This window comes from Cheilinus undulatus, linkage group 9 (assembly GCF_018320785.1).
Source record: "Cheilinus undulatus linkage group 9, ASM1832078v1, whole genome shotgun sequence".
NCBI lineage: Eukaryota > Metazoa > Chordata > Actinopteri > Labriformes > Labridae > Cheilinus > Cheilinus undulatus.
The window spans coordinates 25,880,192-25,901,318 of NC_054873.1; the positions used below are offsets into that span (position 1 = coordinate 25,880,192).

Here is a 21,127-nt window from a genome sequence, read left to right on the forward strand (position 1 = left end):
GGCAGTATCATTTAAGTAAAGTGAAACATTTGAGCACTGTGTAGTCAATTAAGGTGGCTTGGGTTCAAGTCAGACATGTGGCTCCTTTTCTAACTCAATCCAAAGTCCTATCTTAATAAATCCAAATAAGCCCAAAAGTGATCTTAATTTTTGAATTATGGACGAAAGCTCAGAGGAAATCAAGGTTGTCTAATTATTTGTTAACACTTTGTGTTTGTAAATAATGCAATCTTTGGTAGTTCAATGTAAAAAGTATCAGTTTGCCATTTCTGATAACATAAAAACAGAGAAGCTCCCAACATTTGATTTTTTTGCCACTGTGGTATCAAAATATCATCACTCTGGTATCATGAGGAGATGCATGAGCACATGAAAGGATCTAAACTCACTTTTCCACCATCACATGTGATACCAGAGGGCCTCATCTAGATGCTGATTATAGCCATGACACAAGATGTTATTTCTGATCAAAAAAGTTTGGTGACTTATAACCGAACAGAGAAATGTTAAGCACATTAAATTCTTTGAAAGAGAAGTGTTTAGTTACTTTGGAGTGACTCTTTTTGATCAGCTGAACCGAGAGTCAACCTTTACCCCAGATCTGCAGGGGCTGTTTGCTGACATGCAGTAATCTGGAGTTGAAGCTTGTTGGGATAGGCTAAAAGAGCACAACAAAGGCACACATCAGCTTTTTTTCATAGAGACTGTGAGAAAACACAAAAAACAGCTATAAACAAAGAGTTGTACGCATGCATATCAGAGAGGAGAAGGAGCAGGAAGATATTCAACAATCTTAAACCCTTCATATCTGACTTGTTTTATGAGCATTCATTTCAGTGTTAAAGCAGGTAAGGCAAACGACAATCAACATGAGATCCATGCTGTTTCATAGTGTTTACCATATTTGGTCCTTTTAACTTGTAACTTTAAGTTAAAGTGGCAAAAAGCTGCCTGAGGAGTTGACAGAGGCCTGCATGTGACATATCACTGACACTGAGGAGATGCTAAGACAATGAGCCACAGCTGAGCGAATAAGATTAAACAGCTGATGAGTCAGCAACTTTTTTTGTTCTAGTCAGTGATCTACTCACAGCGGAGAGCAGCACTTGATACCAAAGGGGCCTGAGGAGTACACTACATTCATTATATATTTTTGTTTAAGGAAGAAAAGACTCAAATAATCAAAGAATAAAGGCTTAAAACATGACATTGTAGTTTCTAGATATTAATAATTTCATGGATCTTTGCAGCTATTGAGGAAACAACAGATCAGTTCTGAGAGGATGAACACTAATCATCAAAGCACTTAAAACAGGTTTTGAACAAGTCAGTCAAAAAAACAGAAGCATTACACTGATTTCTATATTATTCTTATTTCTCACAACTATAGAGCAACTGTTACAAACAAGTTATCTTGATTCTAAATAAAATTTAAAAACCTGCAAGGTCAGTCTGAATTGCATCACCCAGCAAACAGTCGTGACAGTTAGCACATCCATGTCTCTATCTGGAACACTGTTTTGAGATAAAAAGTGCTATGTGATTTCTAACAGGATGTTAGCAAGACAAAGAGGTCCCATGACCTGAGGAGGTCATGCCAAGACCACCAGAGACTTCTCAGGTTGTATAATCCTCTCAAGACCAGAGTGACATCACGACTCAAGTTATTTTTCACATTTCTCAACTGCTATTTTCTTTAGTCTGCACATTTAAGGTCTCATAAGGGACGGACTATTCAGCTGCCAAGTCAAATGTTACACTTTTTGTTTAACTGAGGTCATAGTTTTCTATTAGAGAGACAAACAGCCTTATTTGTATTGTTTAACGACAATGAAGTAAAATCCCATTTACCTCAAAAAGGTCAGCCGTCTTTTCAAGTTATACCTCCTCTGCCCGCTCCTTGATCTTATCAGGGGGAAAAGGTTGAGAAACTCTCAAAAGAGCAGTAAAAATGATCTGTCTTTCAATACAAATGCAATATGTGTGATAAGTTGTTGTCAGATAACAGTATGAAGAAACAGAGAGGTAATATCTAATAAAACAGGACCAACAGCACAACAAGCCACATGATTTTGAGATGTTTTCTCAACACTGAAGATCTTTTTTTCTGTCTTGAGCCAAGCCCATTCGGACTTTGAGGTACTTTCTAAGTAGTTATTTTTAATGACTACAACAAATATCACAGGGTAAGCACCACACAAAATGATTAAGATCCTGTTGAATCAGACTTCTTTTTTAAAATATTTGCAACAATAATAGTGCTCATCAGGTGTGCCCAGAGAACTGACTGGGCCCCTGAAAAAGTCAGTGGATGGGTGATGTCAAAGAATGTGTGTTCAATAAAATTGTTGCTCGCATCCTTGCAAAATCATTTACTTCATTACTGAAAAGAATGTCAAACCAATTTGGTTGGGTTCTGATGTTCAAATTACTTATTTGAGCCATTATTAAACCACTTTTCATTGAATTTCCACCCATTTTTCCCCATTTGACCCATTTTTGATTTCTATAAACCAGTTTTTAGTACTTTTAAACCCCTTCCACTACTCTAGCCTGCCATTTTACCACCTTTTTGCCACTTTTAACCCCTTCTTCCCACATTTTGCCCATGTTTGCCTCCATAGCTCATTGTTGCCAGTTTTAACCAATTTTTTCAATTGCTGACCACTGATGACAATTTTAACCCAGTTTAAACCATTTCAAATCCATTTTAAATCATTTTTTAAAGACATTTTTAAAATCTTCCTAAACCCATTTTGCCACTTTCTTCCCATTTTTTGCTTCTTTGAACCCAGTTTTTCCTATTTTTTTTTTCACATTTGACCCATTTTACCTTCTGTAAACCAATTTTTGCTACTTTAAACCACATTTCACTGCTTTGGCTACCAATTTCAAACCTCTTTCACCATGTTTGCCCATTTTCAACTGCTTTTGTCCTTGTTAACCTATTTTTGACACTTTATTCCTATTTTCTCTTCTTTGAACCCATTTTTTGTTCTTTTTACCAATTATGCCACTCTATAAACACTATACAACACTTTTTTTGCAGACATATGCCACTTTTAACCCATTTTTGCCAGTTTTCACACTTTTTGCCTCTTCTTGTAATTTTTTTGTTAATTTTCTGCAGAAGCTTCTTTAATTCCTTCTATTTTTTCACTGACATCCTGATGTTTGCGCACATCACAGCTTAGCTATGAAGTCTGACATTACTTTTAAATGATTTAGTCATTGTGGCCATCTACATTGTGTCTTTACAACAGCTTAAATAAATAATATGTTTTGTTTCTTTGATAAGAGTAGATATTATTCAGTTTAAATTTTTAAATGTGGTTATCACAGATTAACTTTAAAATATACCAGGATTTTCCTCACCTCCATTTGCCCCCCTTTGGGCCTTATAAAGTCCCCCCCCCCCCCTTATCCTCCCTTCTGAGTGGCCTTGATTCTCAATTATTGATAGGAGTGTATCAGTTTCCATCATTATAATTTAACAATTTTTAACCATACTTTAGTTAACCCCTTAAAGCCTGAAAACACAAATTATAGCCAGAAAATTCTAATTTTTTGGAACTGAAATTTTTATTTCACTTTCACTTTCTAATGAAATCCAAAAAAATCTAAATATCCATAAAATGTAATATATATATATATTTGTTTGCATTTGATACATTAGGTGTTTTTGGTAACTGATAATCCACTTGAGGGTATTTTTATCATCAGATTGTATTCAGAAGGTATTTTTTTTAGTCATTTATGATCATATTGATTAGATAGAGGTATCATAAAAGTATGTATCAAAATGATACAACAGGCGTTAAGGGGTTAAACTAAGTTTTTGATATCAATTATAATACTCCTCTGCTATTTATTATTCTTATTATTATTATTATTGTTGTTATTATTATTATTATTATATGATGTTGTTTTCTATGCCAATTTCAAATTACTTGAATTGCGTGAAAGACAGCCAGATAAACACGATTTATCATGAAAATGACAAGATTCTTTTTCATTACTGAATATTTGCAAAGATAATGTGCAGGATAAAAGCTTATGTTACTTATTAGAAGTTAATTCTCTAAATCTTGGTAACGGATAACAGAGAGAATTTGAGGAAACAACTTTTGCTTCGCTTAATCCAGTCTTATTTAACTGTTAGCATAGATGTAGATGTAATAGACAATAATGCAAGTTATATCTGAGCATAATTCAACTAACCTTACAGAAAAATAATAATGATTCAAACTGGTATCTAATCATAGACTTTAGTTACTATGGGCATGATATCACGATTTAATTTACAGTGGAAAACACCAAAATAACTGTGCTGATGCGTTCTGTGACGTGTATTTCTATACCCAGGCCCCTCCTCTCCACATTGTGGTCTCTCTCTGGAGGTTGATGTCAGTGTGGCAGCAGAGTCTTCAGGACAGGACTGAGCTGGTCAGAGAAACGCTGAAGAGCCACCAAGAGGGAGAGGAAGAAAAAGTGGGCGATGTTGCAGCTAAGACCTTGTTTATGGACTGTGTGGAAAGGCTGCTGTTGATACAGTCCACAGGGCTTGTCGCTATTTCTCAAGCTGAAAGGTTGAGGTAGCCTCATCGCCGCAGTATTTTTAGATCACTTCTGAAAGGAATACAAAAATGTCGTCTCCAAGTCCGGGCAAGAGGCGAATGGATACCGACGTGGTGAAACTGTATCCTTTTCAGACCATAAACAACAAGAGTGAAGGACCAAATCAAATGGCTTCTTTTCAATGACTGCCAGCTCTGTCATGTTGGTAATATTTGTTTTCAGTAGCTGCTGTTAGGATGTGGATTATGTGGTGAATAGATTTGGTGAAAAGTGTAAACACTTTGATGTTAACGTACAGCTCCGTGTTTAACCTATCCCTACATATGTAAGCTAGCTCACAGTGAAGTTGGCAGGACTGTGAAGGAGCTACATCTCTAGCGTTGTTTTGTCTGTTAGCGTTAGCCTGCTAACACATTAGCATTGTCCGTGTAGAAATGTATGGTTTGAGAGTTAGCAGCTGAATCTGTCGCAATATGAGACTGAGTCAACTCTGTAAGCTTTGAACAGTGTTAGCATTAGCTTAGAGGTGATAAAGTTAGCCTGGTAAGAGTTAATATGTGGTCCCACTGGACTGACAACCTTGTCTGAAGGACTGGCGAGGACTGTTTTTACATTTTAGAAATGCTTCTTAGAGAAAAGGAGTTTATTTTTGTTAATTAGTGACGCTGACGTCAAGGTAGGTAATGTACCTCTCTGTCACCAAGGAGAAAAACACGGTCGCTGTTGTGTGACAGAATAATTTGTGAAATTAAAGATAGGCCTATATGTGAAGTCGAATGCTACAGAGATTTTACTAATGTAAGGTAATTATAAACTGGACCATCTGAGCTTTTTTTCATTGTTGCAAAATACAAAAAGTCTTAAAATCGATAATAAATACAACAAAGCTTTATCTCATTGTTTAAAATATAATATGTATGTCATTCACGGTATAGTGTGTTTACTAAAAATTAAATGAATCTATATGGTTCAGATTATTTTATCCCTAACGTAATATGCCTAACACAAACCAGGGGTGAGTACATTTTGGCTATCAGCATTTTTTTCTGTGTAACAAAATCGTCTTTGTGTTGTAATGTCACTTGAGGTTATTTTATATTTTAACTGCTTATTTCTTTAGTCTTGGTATAATAACTAATCGTATCATTTGCTTTTGTGTAAATATTTGCTGTTATCTGCAAAAGTTTGCATGAAAGGATTTGTGACAGCGTGAGCTGAATTGTTTTGTTTTTGTCCTGCAGCTAGATGCTGCTCTCTGATTGGTCAGCCTGTTACCATCCGGAACATGGTAGAAGGCGGGGCTTCATACACAGCTGATCGAGGAACAACAAGCGTGCAGCACGGGGCACATGAGGGGATGGGGGCTGGGGGCTGGGAACATCCCGTTCAAGGCAGGGGCTGTAAACTACTCTGAGTCGGTGTGGTTTAAGATGTAGTCTTTTTTTTCACGGTGACCTTTAACTAGCACACAGCTTCAAACAAAACGGTCAGATAATTAAAAGACATCAATAGAGTCTGAAATGTAAGGATTTCTATTTTTATCAGATTTTATTGTACAGTTTTCCTTTGTTTATATTGATATCTTTAGGTTTTAAAAAACAGTTTGCAAACACATTGTGAAATACTTAATACTTAACTTAATGACATTTTAGCCTGAAATGATAAAATCTGTCATTGCAGGAAATATAGTTAGATTGGATTTATTCAATTTTAAAATAATTGGTGATACAGTTTATTGGTGAATATAAGTAATTGAACATTTAAGTCATTATTGGTTCTGTTCCCACATTCACAGTAAAATCATTAGTGGTAATGTAATTTTGTAATGTTAAATTTAACAGAGTTTATATAATTCTCACAGGTTCAGAAGTAAATTTACACTTTGGAAATTATTAATATTTTAGCTCTCGTGTTAATTTTTAGCACTTGCATTGTTGTTTACAACAGTTTCAAGTTTGCCTTCACCACAAGATTATTTCCTTTCACTTTAGGTGTAAATTTGAAGAATTAAAACTTCTTTACTGACATAGTTCAATGCACTACCCATACTTAATAAACATTGCCCCTTCATAAGACCTCTGGCAAAGTCAGGTGTTTTACGGTGAGGATGGTGCAAGGAGATAAAAGCGGAGCTAGAATAAATGTTTTATTTTTATTCAGCAGTAGACCTAATCCTGTCACAGTAAGGAAGTGACTAACTCTGTGGATAACATCACTCACAGTGTTAAGGTGTTTAACATAAAAAACAACAATCCACCAGGAACATGAGCAAAGGAATGAGTTTTTAATATAAATATATTTGATTCATAATATTTGTAGATGTATTTGTCATAACTAGTTAATGTTCATAAGGAGTAAATGATTACCAGATAATTCAGTTAATCCTTCACATCTTTTTGAACCCCACCAAAGGCCTCTTATGATATTGCCTGTCTTTTTTGTGTCATGTATGGCTTTGTGTGCTTTATTCTTCTAGATCTTTATTCCTTTGCATCATCTCCAGCTAATATTCAAAATAAACACCATATTTAACTGTTAAGAGTTAAGTTCCACACATAAACTTTAAATAACAAACTTATCAATGATTTAAACAAAGGAAAAGGATACAAAACAAAGTTACTGTTTGTCTTCTATGACATAGATGTTTGTTTTGTTGGTATCATTTTAAAACATTGATTAGAAATCTAAGAATAGTGAGTGGGGCCATCTGAAAAAGCCCTTTAAAATCAGGCTTTAAAACTAAGTAACATGAGATCTAGTGTTAAAAATAAGGAAATAGTGTTCATTTACCCATGTGCACTGTGAGCTTTAGCTGAAGTAATGCTTTCCTATGTGTAGTTACTTTATTCCTGAGTGAGCATGTGCTTGTTTCTGTGTGACTCGGAGGGAAATGCATAAAGGAGAGAAGTCTATAACATGTTTTATTTAAAGGACCCACAGCCTGGATCTCTTTTAAAGCCACTCTGGCTTCTTGGTCAGTGGTTTGCAAACCTTTTCTCCTGAGTGACTCTTGGATGGATGTTTTCACTTCTATTACCTCCTGACAGTTATGTAATCAAGCTATGGAGCGCTGTTATTTGTGCTCCAGCAGTTTGGCTAAATAGGCATGTGCGCGTTACCTTGGTTAGATTGTGTGTGAAGAAATGACAGGAGGATTTATGACAGCGTGATAAAACGCAGCGTGACAGCTCCTCGTGTGGTTTCTGGGTGCCTTTTCTCTTCTCAGTCTGTCATTGTGCCACACTCACATAGTCATTGATGAATGCGCTCGACCTTGCCGCTGTCATCACAAGCTGTGATTATGACACATCCTTCCCACCAAAATCACAACCCATCGTCTTCAGTTGAAGAACATGTTCTAACAGTCTCCTTTACTAGTATAGCAGATTTATGCACTTTATGTGTTTTTTTTTCTTTTGATAATATTAATGACACTACTACTTTTTAACTTTATTTGACACCTCCTTACCAAGGAGAGAAGTTCAATATGCTTTTTAATGCTGATGATACACTAAAATACAATCGCACCCACTTGTGGTAAAGCTCCTGTCATGAGCTTTTTTTGTAACAATTTGGGCGCCCCTTGCAGATATTTCAGTACATCTTATCTTTGCTGATTTTTATCATATTAAGTTTTAAAGATTTTCTGTGTTTGAATTAGGGCTGGGCAATTAACCGCAAGTTAGATTCAATCACAATATGGGCTGCTGCAATTTTCAAATCGCAGAAGATGCCATATTTCTTTAACCTGAAATTTGTGTCAAAATACCAGTTTAGAACTTTTTTTTTGCTGCAGAGATGTCATGCATTACATATCATGCAGTCATTCCAGTGACATTTTTTGAATATTGTACAAAAAAATGACATTTTCTTCATTTTTGTATATTTTTCTGACTAAATATGAGAACTATATAAAAAGGATCATTCCTTTTAATACAACAGTTCATAACTTGTAAAATGAGTCTTAATCATCTCAAAAAGATGTTTTTTCAAAATTGTTGAGCCCTAGTTCAACCTAATATTGTGTTGGTCATAGTATAGAATGAATTATTTCTTGTTTGAAAATGCATGAGATGAGGAACTTAAGAAATAATCGCATATCAAATCGCAATTGCAATATTGGGTAAAAGCATTACAATTAGATTATTTTCCCAAATCATTCAGCCCTGGTTTGAATGAAGAAGAAGATCCAAACCCAGGTTTGCAAAAACCTGGTTATGTATTTTTCAGAAACTGGCAAGCTTATTCATACTGTGACGTAACATTGTTTTATCTTATCACTGGTGCACAAACATACATCAGTTCATTCAGGGGGCAACCCAAGCTCAGAGCACACCAAAATGTGTTATTTTGACTGTTGGCTTGGTAAAACAAAGATTCCAGCTGCCCTGTAAGAAGTATTCAATCATAACTCTGGCTTCAGCTGCTCCAGGACCATTTTCTTTGAATCATTGCTGAAAAGTGCTCCCAAACTTTGTAGAAAGTCTCGTTAGTTAAACCCATTAATCCAGTGTTGAAGTTGCCAAAATGAGAATTCATTAGGAGGCTTAATGAGCTGACAGGTATGATGTGTTCAAGGCAAGCTTAGTAAAATGAGTATTAGGCAGACGTATATAAAATACCATGATGTGTTTAAATGTCAAAACAAGGAAATAAACATTTATTTTTGTCCCTCTTAAGTTTTTGATGAAAACTAAGATAATTACAGTTGTGGAGACAAGGGACAGCTTTATTATTTCATCAGTATAAAATAGAGCAGAAGGAATCAGCATAACTTTTCAACTGAAGCTCTACTCAGCTTATACCAACAGCTTCTGAAAAACTGTAATGCTGTTTCATCTTTCACACCAGCAATAGAAAAAAAGATTAATAGTTGTATCAATAAGGCTTCAGATTGATGAGAGTACCAATCAAGGGTTGACCAATATATTTTTTTTCAGGGCGGATAGCGATACAGGTTATTTGTAGTGCATTTGAACGATAACCTCTATTTGAAACCAATTTGCATTTGTTATGACAAATAAAATGTGCTTAATTTGGCAAAAGTAAATCTGCATGTTAGAATATGAATGGAAATAAACAATTTAGCTCTAGCTCTGTCAACATGAGAAACAACAGAGAGCAACACAGTTGCAGCAGGAAACAGGAAGTGATGCTGTACACTCCTTGTGTCAGTGTCACCCATGCTTCGGTGCTGACTGGCTGGTAGTTGTGTGACATCAAACCAGCCAGACTGTGTTGTGGACAAGACTTTAGGTGAGACTGTAGAGAGAGAAAACAAAACCAGAGAGGAAGACACCCCTTGCAGTGGAGCCAAAGCAGCACACCATTGAATTTACTCATTTTGGCAGATCATCTGTAAAATAAAATGCTGACACTGACATTCAGCTAAATGCTAAATGTCAGCATCAATAATCGGCCTAGCTGATAACGTGTCTACGCTTAGTCAAATGATGAAAGCCAAATGAATCTCTCATTGAGAATCTTTGTGATATAAAATGTAAAGGGGGTCTGTTCCTGCAGGATGCTTAGGCATAAAAGTAATTTTGTTTCTTTAGGTCTTGCTCTCATTTGAACTAATTAAGATACATCACAATTAATTTCAGTCAGTTTCACAACTAACACAAGAGTGTTTTGGAGTTGTTAGATTGTGTATTTGATGAGTTTGATGAGGGAAAGCCAAAAATACCGTCTGTCTCCATTGAGTTGGCACAGCAGCTCAGAACTCGGCAGTGCCAATCTAAAAATAGCGTTCACGGACAACTAAAGGTAACAAACCTTTACTAAGACTATAGGGATTATGGCAATGGGAAAATTTGCCAAAATGTTTAAGTATCCCTTTAAACAAACTCTTTTTTATCTAGCTCAGAGGCTGATTTTATTGGGGGATACCACATGATACAATGCACTTTACTGAGGGACTTTGTCTTAATCTTTAAGTGCTGCACACATTTATCAGTCTCCACAGCAGTAGCAACTAATAACAAGTAATGCTGATAATAATAGTCATTATTAGGGATCAGCTGGTAAGCAAAATCAGTTTTATTCACTCTAGAAGTGTAATGTTTGTTCACGTTTCTGCTTTAAGATTGACAACCATCCTGGTCCTGTGCTGACTGAGTGTGAGGTTCAGACCTGTTGTCTGGTTTGTCAGACACCACATTATTGATCTCATGTTATTGATCCTATCTTTGCCTGGACATGTTAACAGAGGCACTTTGACCAGCAGCTCAGCCTTTTTTTGTTTCTTAAATCATACTTGTTAACATATTCTTTGAATTTTCTTCCTCTTGTGTTGCTTTTTTTTTTTTTTTGGTCGCTCTTTACCTTAACTGTGCTTCAGCATTGAGAGCAAACATGAGGTCACCATCCTCAGCGGTCTCAATGAGTTTGTGGTCAAGTTTCATGGTCCACCAGGAAGTAAGAGCTATTCGTGTCATTTATTCTTCTGTTTGTTCTGAATTTTTGTTTCAAAGTGTAAACTAATTTGTATTTTTCTCACAGCGCCGTATGAAGGAGGAGTGTGGAAGGTCAGAGTAGACCTACCAGATAAATACCCCTTTAAATCACCATCAATAGGTATGTGATATTTCTGTCTAAGACACTTAAAAAACTCTATATTAAATCAGAAAAATGCATTCATTTAAACTGCTTTTTTTAAACAGGATTCATGAATAAAATCTTTCATCCCAACATTGATGAAGCGTAAGTACTGTAGATATTGATTTATATCATTATTTAATGATCTGTATGATGACAAAATCTTTATACCGGCTTGTAAGATTCTTGCATGACTGAAACACTAGTTTCCTGTAGCAGTTTCTAATATTTAGCATGTTGGATGGTATTAAGTAAAAGCTGATGTTTCTTTTGTGTTCAGGTTGCTGAAAACAAATGCTGCTTCCCACGCTGCTCTGTTCAACACTCACAGTGTTTTGTGTTTCAGGTCAGGAACTGTGTGTTTAGATGTCATTAACCAGACGTGGACGGCTCTCTACGGTAGGCTACAGGCACCACTGTCATTGTCACAACTTTATGTAGTTTCACTGATCATCAGAGGTGAACATCAAACATTAAAAACCATTAACAAAGACGTGAACTTTGTTCCCAGTTAATCCATTTATTTTATTAAGAATTAACAGAACTTTATATTAATGTTGAATCCTGTTGCAAGTCCGATGGTGTGCTGTCCTATTAGTGTTTTCTTCCTATTGTTAGTATTATTTACACAACTGCTGCACATTATTATCATCACTAGATCGTTATGATTCTTGTGATTCCAACCATTCCCATATTTTATAGTCATTTAACCTACCATTTAAAGCTCCACGGTACTCTCTTGTGCTCTCCTGATCATGATTTTCCAACAAAAACAGTCCTACTACGTCAAAACATGCCTCACAATCCAATTCCAGTTAAAGATTTAATTTAAGCACATTACATTCATACAATGTTAATTTTGGCAGCTATTTTTAATTTCAGTCTTTAGATGAAATGTCTTTTAGTTTTAGTTACATTTTAGTCATTTCTACCGTTTTTAGTTTTAGTCTAGTTTTAGTCGACAAAAACTCAAAAACATTTTAGTCTAGTTACAGTCTATAGAAAGTCCTCAAATGTTAGTCTTTGCTTTTAGTCCAAGCATTTATTTTCTTGGCTTAATCTGGTAACAAATGATGGTAGTCTGTTCTATGCACCCTGACAAACCTGAGGTCCCTGCTTTCTACAGCTGAGCGGCAGAATAGATACAGATGCATTGTTTTTGACAGATTTACCCAGTGGAGAAAAATCACAGATTTTAAATGTCCGACGAAAACTACATGACATTTTAGTCTAGTTTCAGTCATCTTGACGAAAACTAAACTTACTTTTTGTCAGTTTTAGTCTTCACAGATCTATTTTTGTTAGTCTTAGTCTAGTTTTTGTCATGGAAAAAAAGGCTGTCTATGAACATTTTTAGTCATAGTTTTAGTTGAGGAAATTAACACTGCATTCATAAAAATCCACAGATTGCTTAAAACCTACTAATATAGAAACTTTTTCAATATACAACATCTGGACAAAAGTATGTGACGGCCTAACCGTTTCTCCAACGGGGACTGTAACAACATTGTATTTAAATACATGTGCTTTAATATGGAGTTGGCCTCCCTTGTGCAGCTATAGCAGCTCCACTCTTCTTAGAAGGCTTTCCACAAGATTGTGTAGTGGTGTTTTTTGGGAATTTTTGCCCATTCATTCTGTAGAGCATTTATGAGGTCAGGCTCTGATGTTGGACGCGAAAGCCTGGTTCGCAATCTCTGTTTCAGTTCATCCCATAGGTGCTTGATGAGGTGGAGGTCAGGGCTTTATCCAGCCTAGTCAAGTTCTTCCACACCAAACTTATCAAACCATATCTTTATAGTCCTTGCTTTGTGCACTGGGGTACAGTCATGTTGGAACAGAAAAAGGCCTTCCCCAAACTGTTACCACAAAATTGGAAGCATAGACTGAATGGCTAGTTGCTTGACTTTATACACCTGTGGCAACGGGTCTGATTGAAACACCTGAATTCATTAATTAGCAGGTTTGGCCAAATACATTTTTCCATATAGTGTATAACTAGTCTTCACTCTAATGGAGCCTTAGAAGTATGTAACTCCATGTAGGTCTAGCAGCACTTCATAATAAAAGAGCCCTGGACGGAGATGGCTCGTTATTCAATGAGCGCTCCAAAGTACTGAAGGTCTTATGTTCTTACTCTGATTGTCTGTGAGCCATCTGTCCATGTAAGAACTGGGTTTGGATCTTCTTCTCTCTCAGATTGTGGGGAAAGCCGGTATGTAGTCATTTTAAAAGGACATCAATGGAAACATAATTTAACTGAGTTAAAGTTTTCCATAATGTTTTTTTTTTTTCAAGATAACGCCCACATAAAAAATTAATAAAAAATTTACCAAAGATAATTAATGATTAACAGATGTGTGTGAGGCTTTGTTCACTAGCTTAATTTTGCTGACAGAAACAGAGACTGAAAACACACGGCTTATAACTCCATGGTGCAGCTTCAGCCAGAACATCTCACTTGTAATCGGCTTAGACTTCAGCAATCACTGCTCTCTCTACTGAGGTCATCCATTGAGCATTGATCAGTAAGAAGGTCATTAGGCTGAGAGGTGCTCTCTGATTGAAGGGCAGAGTACTTGTAGGGCCTGGAGATCTTAAAAAAGCCCTAAATTCTCAAAATAAGGCCTTTAAAGTCCTCGATTTGGTGTGAAAGTCTTAGATTCTTTTTAAAGGGCTTAATTGTTCTGGTTTTACTTTGGCTAAATAAAATATGACTCCATCAATAATTGTCAGACAAAGTTTTTGGTGTGTTATTACTTAGAAAACAACTCTGGATTTGACATCTTCTGATAATATGACAGTACAGGTGACAGTTTCAATACTTCTTCATTGAGGTGGCAGAACTTTTAAGCACATTTGTTTTAAGTGCCAGTCGTTTGTTTTTCCCAGGTGGGTGGGGATCTGAGATGGATTACTAAGAGATAGCTTAAATAATGTGTTTATCTTACTTTTAATCCACATCTCTGTTAGTATGTCTGTCATGTGTTGTCTCTGTAAGAACACCCTGATAAGCGTGTTTTGTGGGGGTGGTTTGACACCGGTGTGATGAGCCATTAGCGCGCTTTAGTTTGGATGACTAACACACTGAACAGAATACAGTCACTTGCATTGTTTCAATCTCCATTGATTCAGCACTCAGATTTGTTGAAGTGTAGCTCAAACTTTGGCATTGTAATGATGGATATTCATTTTCAGCATCTGGTTTGTTAATGTCTTTTTACCTTTAAAAGAAAAAAGACTTGTTTGCTTGAGTCTTCAGCTGCAGTTAGCTGTCTTAAAGATGCAAGAAATCAGCACACTGGTTTTATTTTATTTAAAAAAAAATAAAACAATTCAAAATGCATTCATTGTATTTGTCAAATTTCATAGATTGTTACATTGTTAAAATGGCATTTTATTTGGTAAACAGTGCTTATGACTTGTAAGGACTTGAAAATTTCAAGCCTATGACTTTGGACTTGACTTGACTTGTCTTTACTTGAGACTTGACTTGGACTTGCACGTCTTTACTTGAGACTTGACTCGAGTCTTGGGATTAAAGACTTGAGACTTACTTGAGACTTGCAAAACAATGACTTTCTTCCACCCCTGGTACTTTGTGTTAAAATGTTGCCAAATATTATGCCAAGTTTGATCAATTTGCACTACTTGGATTTACTGTTGATGTATTTTTTTCAGATCTGACATGACCTTCGATTTATACTGTGTAACAGAAACATGGTTGATATAATTGATGTCTTGCCCACTTGCAGATAACACAGAAAGAAACTTATTTGGTCTGTACCTCACATGTCTGAAAGACCAGATACTCCTTTAAGTCTAGCTTACATTTTTCCTTCACACTGTGAACTTACTTCATATTTAACTTACAGCAGTTGTTAATAAAATGAAAGAACTGCATTGTCTTGCAGAGTTTCTTTACATCAAACAGATAACAGAGAACGACACAGCCCTTCAGCTGTGAGGATTAAACAGAAGGGAGCCCTCTAGTGACTGTTTTTGTAGCTGTTTTTAGAGTTTATCCAGCTTGTTGACATATTTCTGTAGCTTTCCTGTCACTGTTCTCCGCGCACTGACTAATCTCTCTCTCTCTCTCTCTCTCTCTCCACATCCACCAGACCTCACCAACATCTTTGAGTCGTTTCTTCCTCAGCTGCTCGCCTACCCCAACCCCATCGACCCTCTGAACGGAGACGCAGCGGCCATGTACCTGCACCGACCGGAGGATTACAAACACAAGATCAAAGGTAGCGAAGCTGACATGCACCTGTATTTGGATGATACAAACTTTAAATGTCATACAGTCTCTAAATAAAAATGTTACAGGAACTACTTCAACTATCCAAGCTAGAATGATTTTTAACGTAATTTAGATTAGATATCTGTAACCTGATGAGTCAGAAATTTAACAGAAAACCTTTGTTTCTACATATTATCAGAAGGAAATTATAGATTTAGAAAAATAAATGCTATAACCCTAACCCTGCTATACAACTTCAAAATTGAAAGAGATTCATAAATGAAGCTTAGACTTTTTAGTAAAGCAGTAATCATCCCAATGGTTCAATTTCTCACTTTGCAGGCGCTTTGATACTGTGGTCATAGTGCTTTTGCCCTGGCAGCATCCACAGACTGAGTTTTAAACCCAGTTCAGACCAAAGATTTGCAACAAGATGAGCTAAAACTCACAACTTCTTGCAACAGGCTCTTCAGTGACTTTCTAAACACCTGCCAGTTCACACTGCTGTGAGTGAAGGAGACAATGCATTGCTGTCAAAGCAGTAACTCTCATTGTTACTCAGTTTAAGGTGATTTATTTCTGAAATTACTTCATAATAAATCTGTCTCTGCAAGAGGGACAGTATTTTACACATTAGCTGTTTTTTTCCCTGCATCCTTATCTCCATGATGATGCATAACATCAGGCTCTTTGATTCCTGTCATCACTAATTCATCTGTGATCAACATTATAAAATATAATATATGAAAAAGCATACAAAATATATGCTTGCATGGACAAATTTAGCTCCTACAGCCTCGAATTTTTCATGGCTTATCTCATACAGCGCCTCATGTCCTGCTTATGAGCACAGCTAGAAAAATGAGAGACTCTTCTAAGCGACAGTATTTCCCTTTTTCACATTTTATCTGCCTCTTGGAAATGATTACATGTTGTTATTTCCAAAATTTATAGCAAACAATTTGGCTAGCAAAATTGGCTTTTATAGCCTTTCAGAACAAGATTTATATACCTGTTTTTAAAACATATATCAGCTTGCAGTGTCCTGCAACCAGCTGTCTGCGACTTGACAAGCTGAATTGCAGGCAACAGCATCAGACAGCTTGATTCGAGTTGCAACTGCTCAGTTCAGACCACTGCGAACATTCAGATGTGTCCATAAACCCTCTCACTGCACTGTGAATCTTTGGTCTGAATTGGGCTTTAGAGTGCTTTTAACTAGTGATTATTGTTGCTTTGAAAGTTGACTCAAGCTTTCCTTTGTTGTGTCCATAAAGGCTGGTTTAATCAGAACCATTAATCATTTATTGTAAAGAAGATTTTCACATACAAGGAATCTGACTTAGTGTTTGGTGCAGAAATAAATAACATCGATGAACTATAAAAATACTAAGAAGCCAGGAACTTCGACAAAATATTATAGAAAATATAGTATCAAAATAATTACCTAAAACAGAATGTAAACTTCACAAAAAATATGTACAAAGGCACAAAAGATGCATTATACAGATGTGCAGGTATATTTGTGAATAGGTAATGGTGCATTTAAACTAAAGGAATATTGCACATGCACTGTGCAGTTGTAAACAGAAGAGATAAGTCTGGTGTATGTTGATGTAAAACACAAAGTCTCATGTAACAAGCACCATTCTGTCTGCTGGCTCTGGGGTTCAATGAAAGTCTCTTATGTGAGGGGGGGGGGGGTCAGTGTCCAGCTCAGTGTGCTCAATATTTAAAAAGGAATTTAAAATGAATCGGTGGAATAATATATGAAGTCCTGTCCCTTCTTGATTTTGATTGGTCAGTGGAGGAGAAAAGAGAGACTGACAAGTGCAGCACTGTCTGGACGTTTAACTTTTTTTTAGTACTTAGAGCCTTGAGAGTGCTGCCACAAAAAATTGCTGATGCCAAAGGCATTTTTTCATCAGGCACTGAAAAAACGGAACCCCACTGGTTCTGTATTAAAAGTGAGCAATGCCAGAGTAAAACACACCAGCCATGGACACAGACTCTTATACTGTTACATGTTAAACATATTTTGCGCATATCAATAAAGAATTTCACTAACTTTCCTTTGTCATAACCGAAAGAGGAAATAATGAAAAACTATTTGAAATGATTTCAGAAATTTGCAGATCCCTTATCACTCTATGCCCTGTGAGGAGTTTTTAATATATGGTTAAACAAAATTAAATTCATACTGATGACTAGATGAGCTTCCAAAGCAAATAAGACACCTGATCTATGATTTTGATTATTTTGACATTGAATTTTAATGCCTCAGATTGCATCCACAGTGTAGGTGTCAGAGAAGCACATGAAAACAAGAGCCTTTGATTGCTTTCTTCACAACAAAGAAATTATTTGCAGATTTGACTCTTAAAACACAAAAGGTTTACATTTTTATTTGCCAGGAAAAAAAATGTTTTACCTTGTACAAAACAAAATCACCACTTTGTCCACACAAAAAATACCTTATTCTATTAAATAACTTAAAATTACTGATAATAAATTAATGGATGTATTCCTGAAACATCTGAAAACTGATACATCTGACTGTAATTTTTTAAAAGATGTTGGTAAACCATGACTTCAATAACCCTCTTGTTTAACACAGTTGCACCTGAAATTATCTGTTGTTAGAAGAAGTGAAGAAGCTCCTGATGTCACATGTGCCCCCCTTTTTTATTCTAGAGTACATCCAAAGGTACGCCACAGAGGAGGCTCTAAAGGAACAGGAGGAGGGAGGAGGCGACTCTTCTTCAGAGAGCTCCATGTCAGACTTTTCGGAGGATGAGGCTCAGGACATGGAGTTGTAGTGAAGGGGGACACCCTGACCCCTTTACTTCCCAACAGACTGTCATGTCCCAAAGAGCAGGAGCTCAGCACTATATTCATATTTAAGACAAGTTTTTTACAGTGACATGAGAATTTTTATCGCTATACAAGGATTTGCAGTATGATATTGCAGAATATAAACCTTTACATAGGAGTTTATGACCACCTGCCCCTCGCCCTCCTCCTCACTCCTAAAGGAGCCTGTTTGGATCAGAAAGGAGTGCATCATTCATCCTCATGGACTGCAGAGGTTAAATCATGGCTTTCACAGAAACAATACTGTTTACACTGAGTTTCCTCAACCAGCGACAACACCCACATCTCCCTCTCTTTTGTTGTGTTGAACAAACCCCTCATCACAAGGCTGAAGGAGAACAGCATGATTACAAACACTGATTCAAAAGAGCTAGGGTTTTCTTCAGTTTTTTTTTCTAACTCTCATGTTTTTGACACTGAGGAGTTGCTGTTACAATCATCACTTCTGCTGAGGACCAGAAGGCCACAGTGTGATCATGTGATCATTGTGTACTGACTGGACTGGACTGCCCTCTGTGCAAACCTGATGACTCATCTACACACACGGTCGAACAACAAGTGCATCCGCCATGACATCAGCCAAGTGTGTGTGTGGCTGTGTGAATCATAGACTGTTTATAAATATGGACTATGCATCTCAGTTTCCTTCCATGGTACAAAAATGAAGCCAAAATATCTAGAGATGCACAGACTGGGAAAATTTGGGCAGATACTAATACAATTTTTTAAAATTTTGATTTAGCCAATGCAGTTTTTTCATTACTTCTTTTCATCTAAGACTCCCACAGTGCCAACATTTTGTTCTGTTACCATATTAACAGATGAGAGTTTGTCCAACAGGGGAATTCTTACGCCTTATAAAGAATAGCACCTTTGTACCAGCAGCTAGGCTAACTAGATGCTAGTGTTAAACTGATTGATTACAAAAAATAAACAGAGATAATTGGTATCTCTTCATGCCACATGGCAAATGTTTGTCAGCTGATACCAATGTAAAAAACTTAAAAAACTTTAAAAGGCAGTGGCATATTGTGCTGCTGATACAGGTTAGAGCCAAGTCTTGCAGAAGTGATCAAGCGTATTTCGATTTAGAGTTTGAATTATGTCACATCTGTTAATATAAAGGAGATGGGGTTGGCTTCAGTCTATAGCAGCTGCCGCTCTGTCCATCTTAATATACAGTCTATGGTGTGCATGAATGTAATCCTGAGAGAATCATGCTGTTTTGATGACCTGTGTTGTGCTTAAAAAAGACGGATCAATATTCTCATCGTTCCTCCCCACCTCTCTCCTCTCCGTTTTAGGAAAGTCTCTGTCATTCTCTGAGTATTTTGTATATTGTGGCATGGCACTGAAGTAAAGTTGTGCAGGACTGTGTAGACACGCTGAGGAGGCCAGGTGTCGTCCTTCAGCGATTATTCAGATTCTTGTTGAATTATTGAACTTTTGCTTGTGTTCAACTATAATAGGTGTCTGACTTGCCTAGGGATAGTTAGATTTATTTTATTTTGCAGGTGGTGATTCTTGTCATGACATGGTTTAATTTTTATACAACATATAGTTAAAAGACTGTCCTGTAAAAATGAGAATGAAAACATCTTTGTTGAATCAAATCCTCCAAAGACATGTTGCGCCTCTTCACCCCCCTTCTTATGCAAATATGTCCATAAAAATGATTTATGTAGTCAGACAGAAGTGCTCTTTGTTTCAGCCATTCGATGCTGGTATATTTACTGTTTCCTGCTGTCAATGGCGTGTTGTTTTCCAAAATGGTGGGACCAATATCTAACCGATCTGCGAGCTCAGAAATCCTCCTCAGTGTGAATGTAAGGATAAAGATTTTACACTGAGGTAAAAATAATAATAATAATAATAAGATGGACGGTTTCCTGTCAAGAGTCCATCTGATTGTTTCAAATTAAAGTGTTTCATCTTTTTGTCCTGTTTACTCCTTACAGGTGTGTGCCTGTTGGTTAGTAGTAACAGTTCACTGTTACATTTCATGATAGTGTACTTCTCTGTATGGAAACCTGACAACTGTTTTTAACATGCAGTCATTGCATCAAAGGTCAGCTTGTGTTATTTAAGGAAAAAAGTTTCACTTTACTTTATCTCCATCTGATCGGGCTCTTTCTTCTTGTTAAAATAAAAAAATGCAAATAATAATCCCTTTATATTTCTTCCATTGTGTATTAAAAGAGGGTTTACCTTTGTGTAAAAGAGTTGGTAAAAGTAGTGTCACAGTTTTGACATGGCATGAAAATGTTTCATTATATAGCCTAGTTATAATGGCTTAAATTAGCCTCGGTAACCAAATCTTTGTTGGTGTAGGTCTTAGGACTACATGATGTCACAGTTAACATAGTCGTTAAAATAACAAACCACTGTCCAGCCTTGTTATTTGTCCTGCTCTGAAATCATCATTGTATAATGTATTTTTTATTGATGAGACATATATTTGATGCCTATTGACTGTTTTTAATTTGTCTTTTAAGCCCTGTGACCAGGATACGAGTCAAGATAACCCTGATTTTTAAAATGCAAAAAATGAATAAATGTGCTTCCCTTGTAACTTGAAGAAAGAAATAAAGAAGAAAAATGTCCAAACTTTGTCAGTATTCTGCTTGTTTGATCGTCTCAATGTGACATTTCTTTTTTTCTTCAGGACTTATTAGTCTCCTACAGAACAGCCAATGCTGACAACCCAGACCAAAAAGGTGGTATGCTAAATCAACCCGTTACACATACACCTCTATTCTACCCACTAGAGGGCGCCATACCTTTGCTTTATTGTCTGTGGCAGTCTGTGATGTGTCCTATTGATGAGCTCAT

General features: G+C 36.4%; 1 protein-coding gene across 1 annotated transcript; it reads left to right on the forward strand.

Moving 5' to 3' along the window:
• The first annotated feature begins 4,406 nt into the window (after positions 1–4,406).
• On the forward strand, positions 4,407–20,896 carry LOC121515300 (ubiquitin-conjugating enzyme E2 H-like). The gene is made up of 7 exons (XM_041795994.1): positions 4,407–4,699; positions 10,922–10,998; positions 11,083–11,157; positions 11,244–11,283; positions 11,525–11,577; positions 15,300–15,428; positions 18,116–20,896. Exons 1-7 carry the CDS (start codon positions 4,647–4,649, stop codon positions 18,238–18,240), a joined length of 552 nt encoding a protein of 183 aa, XP_041651928.1. The 5' UTR covers positions 4,407–4,646; the 3' UTR covers positions 18,241–20,896.
• Positions 20,897–21,127: the final 231 nt, after the last annotated feature.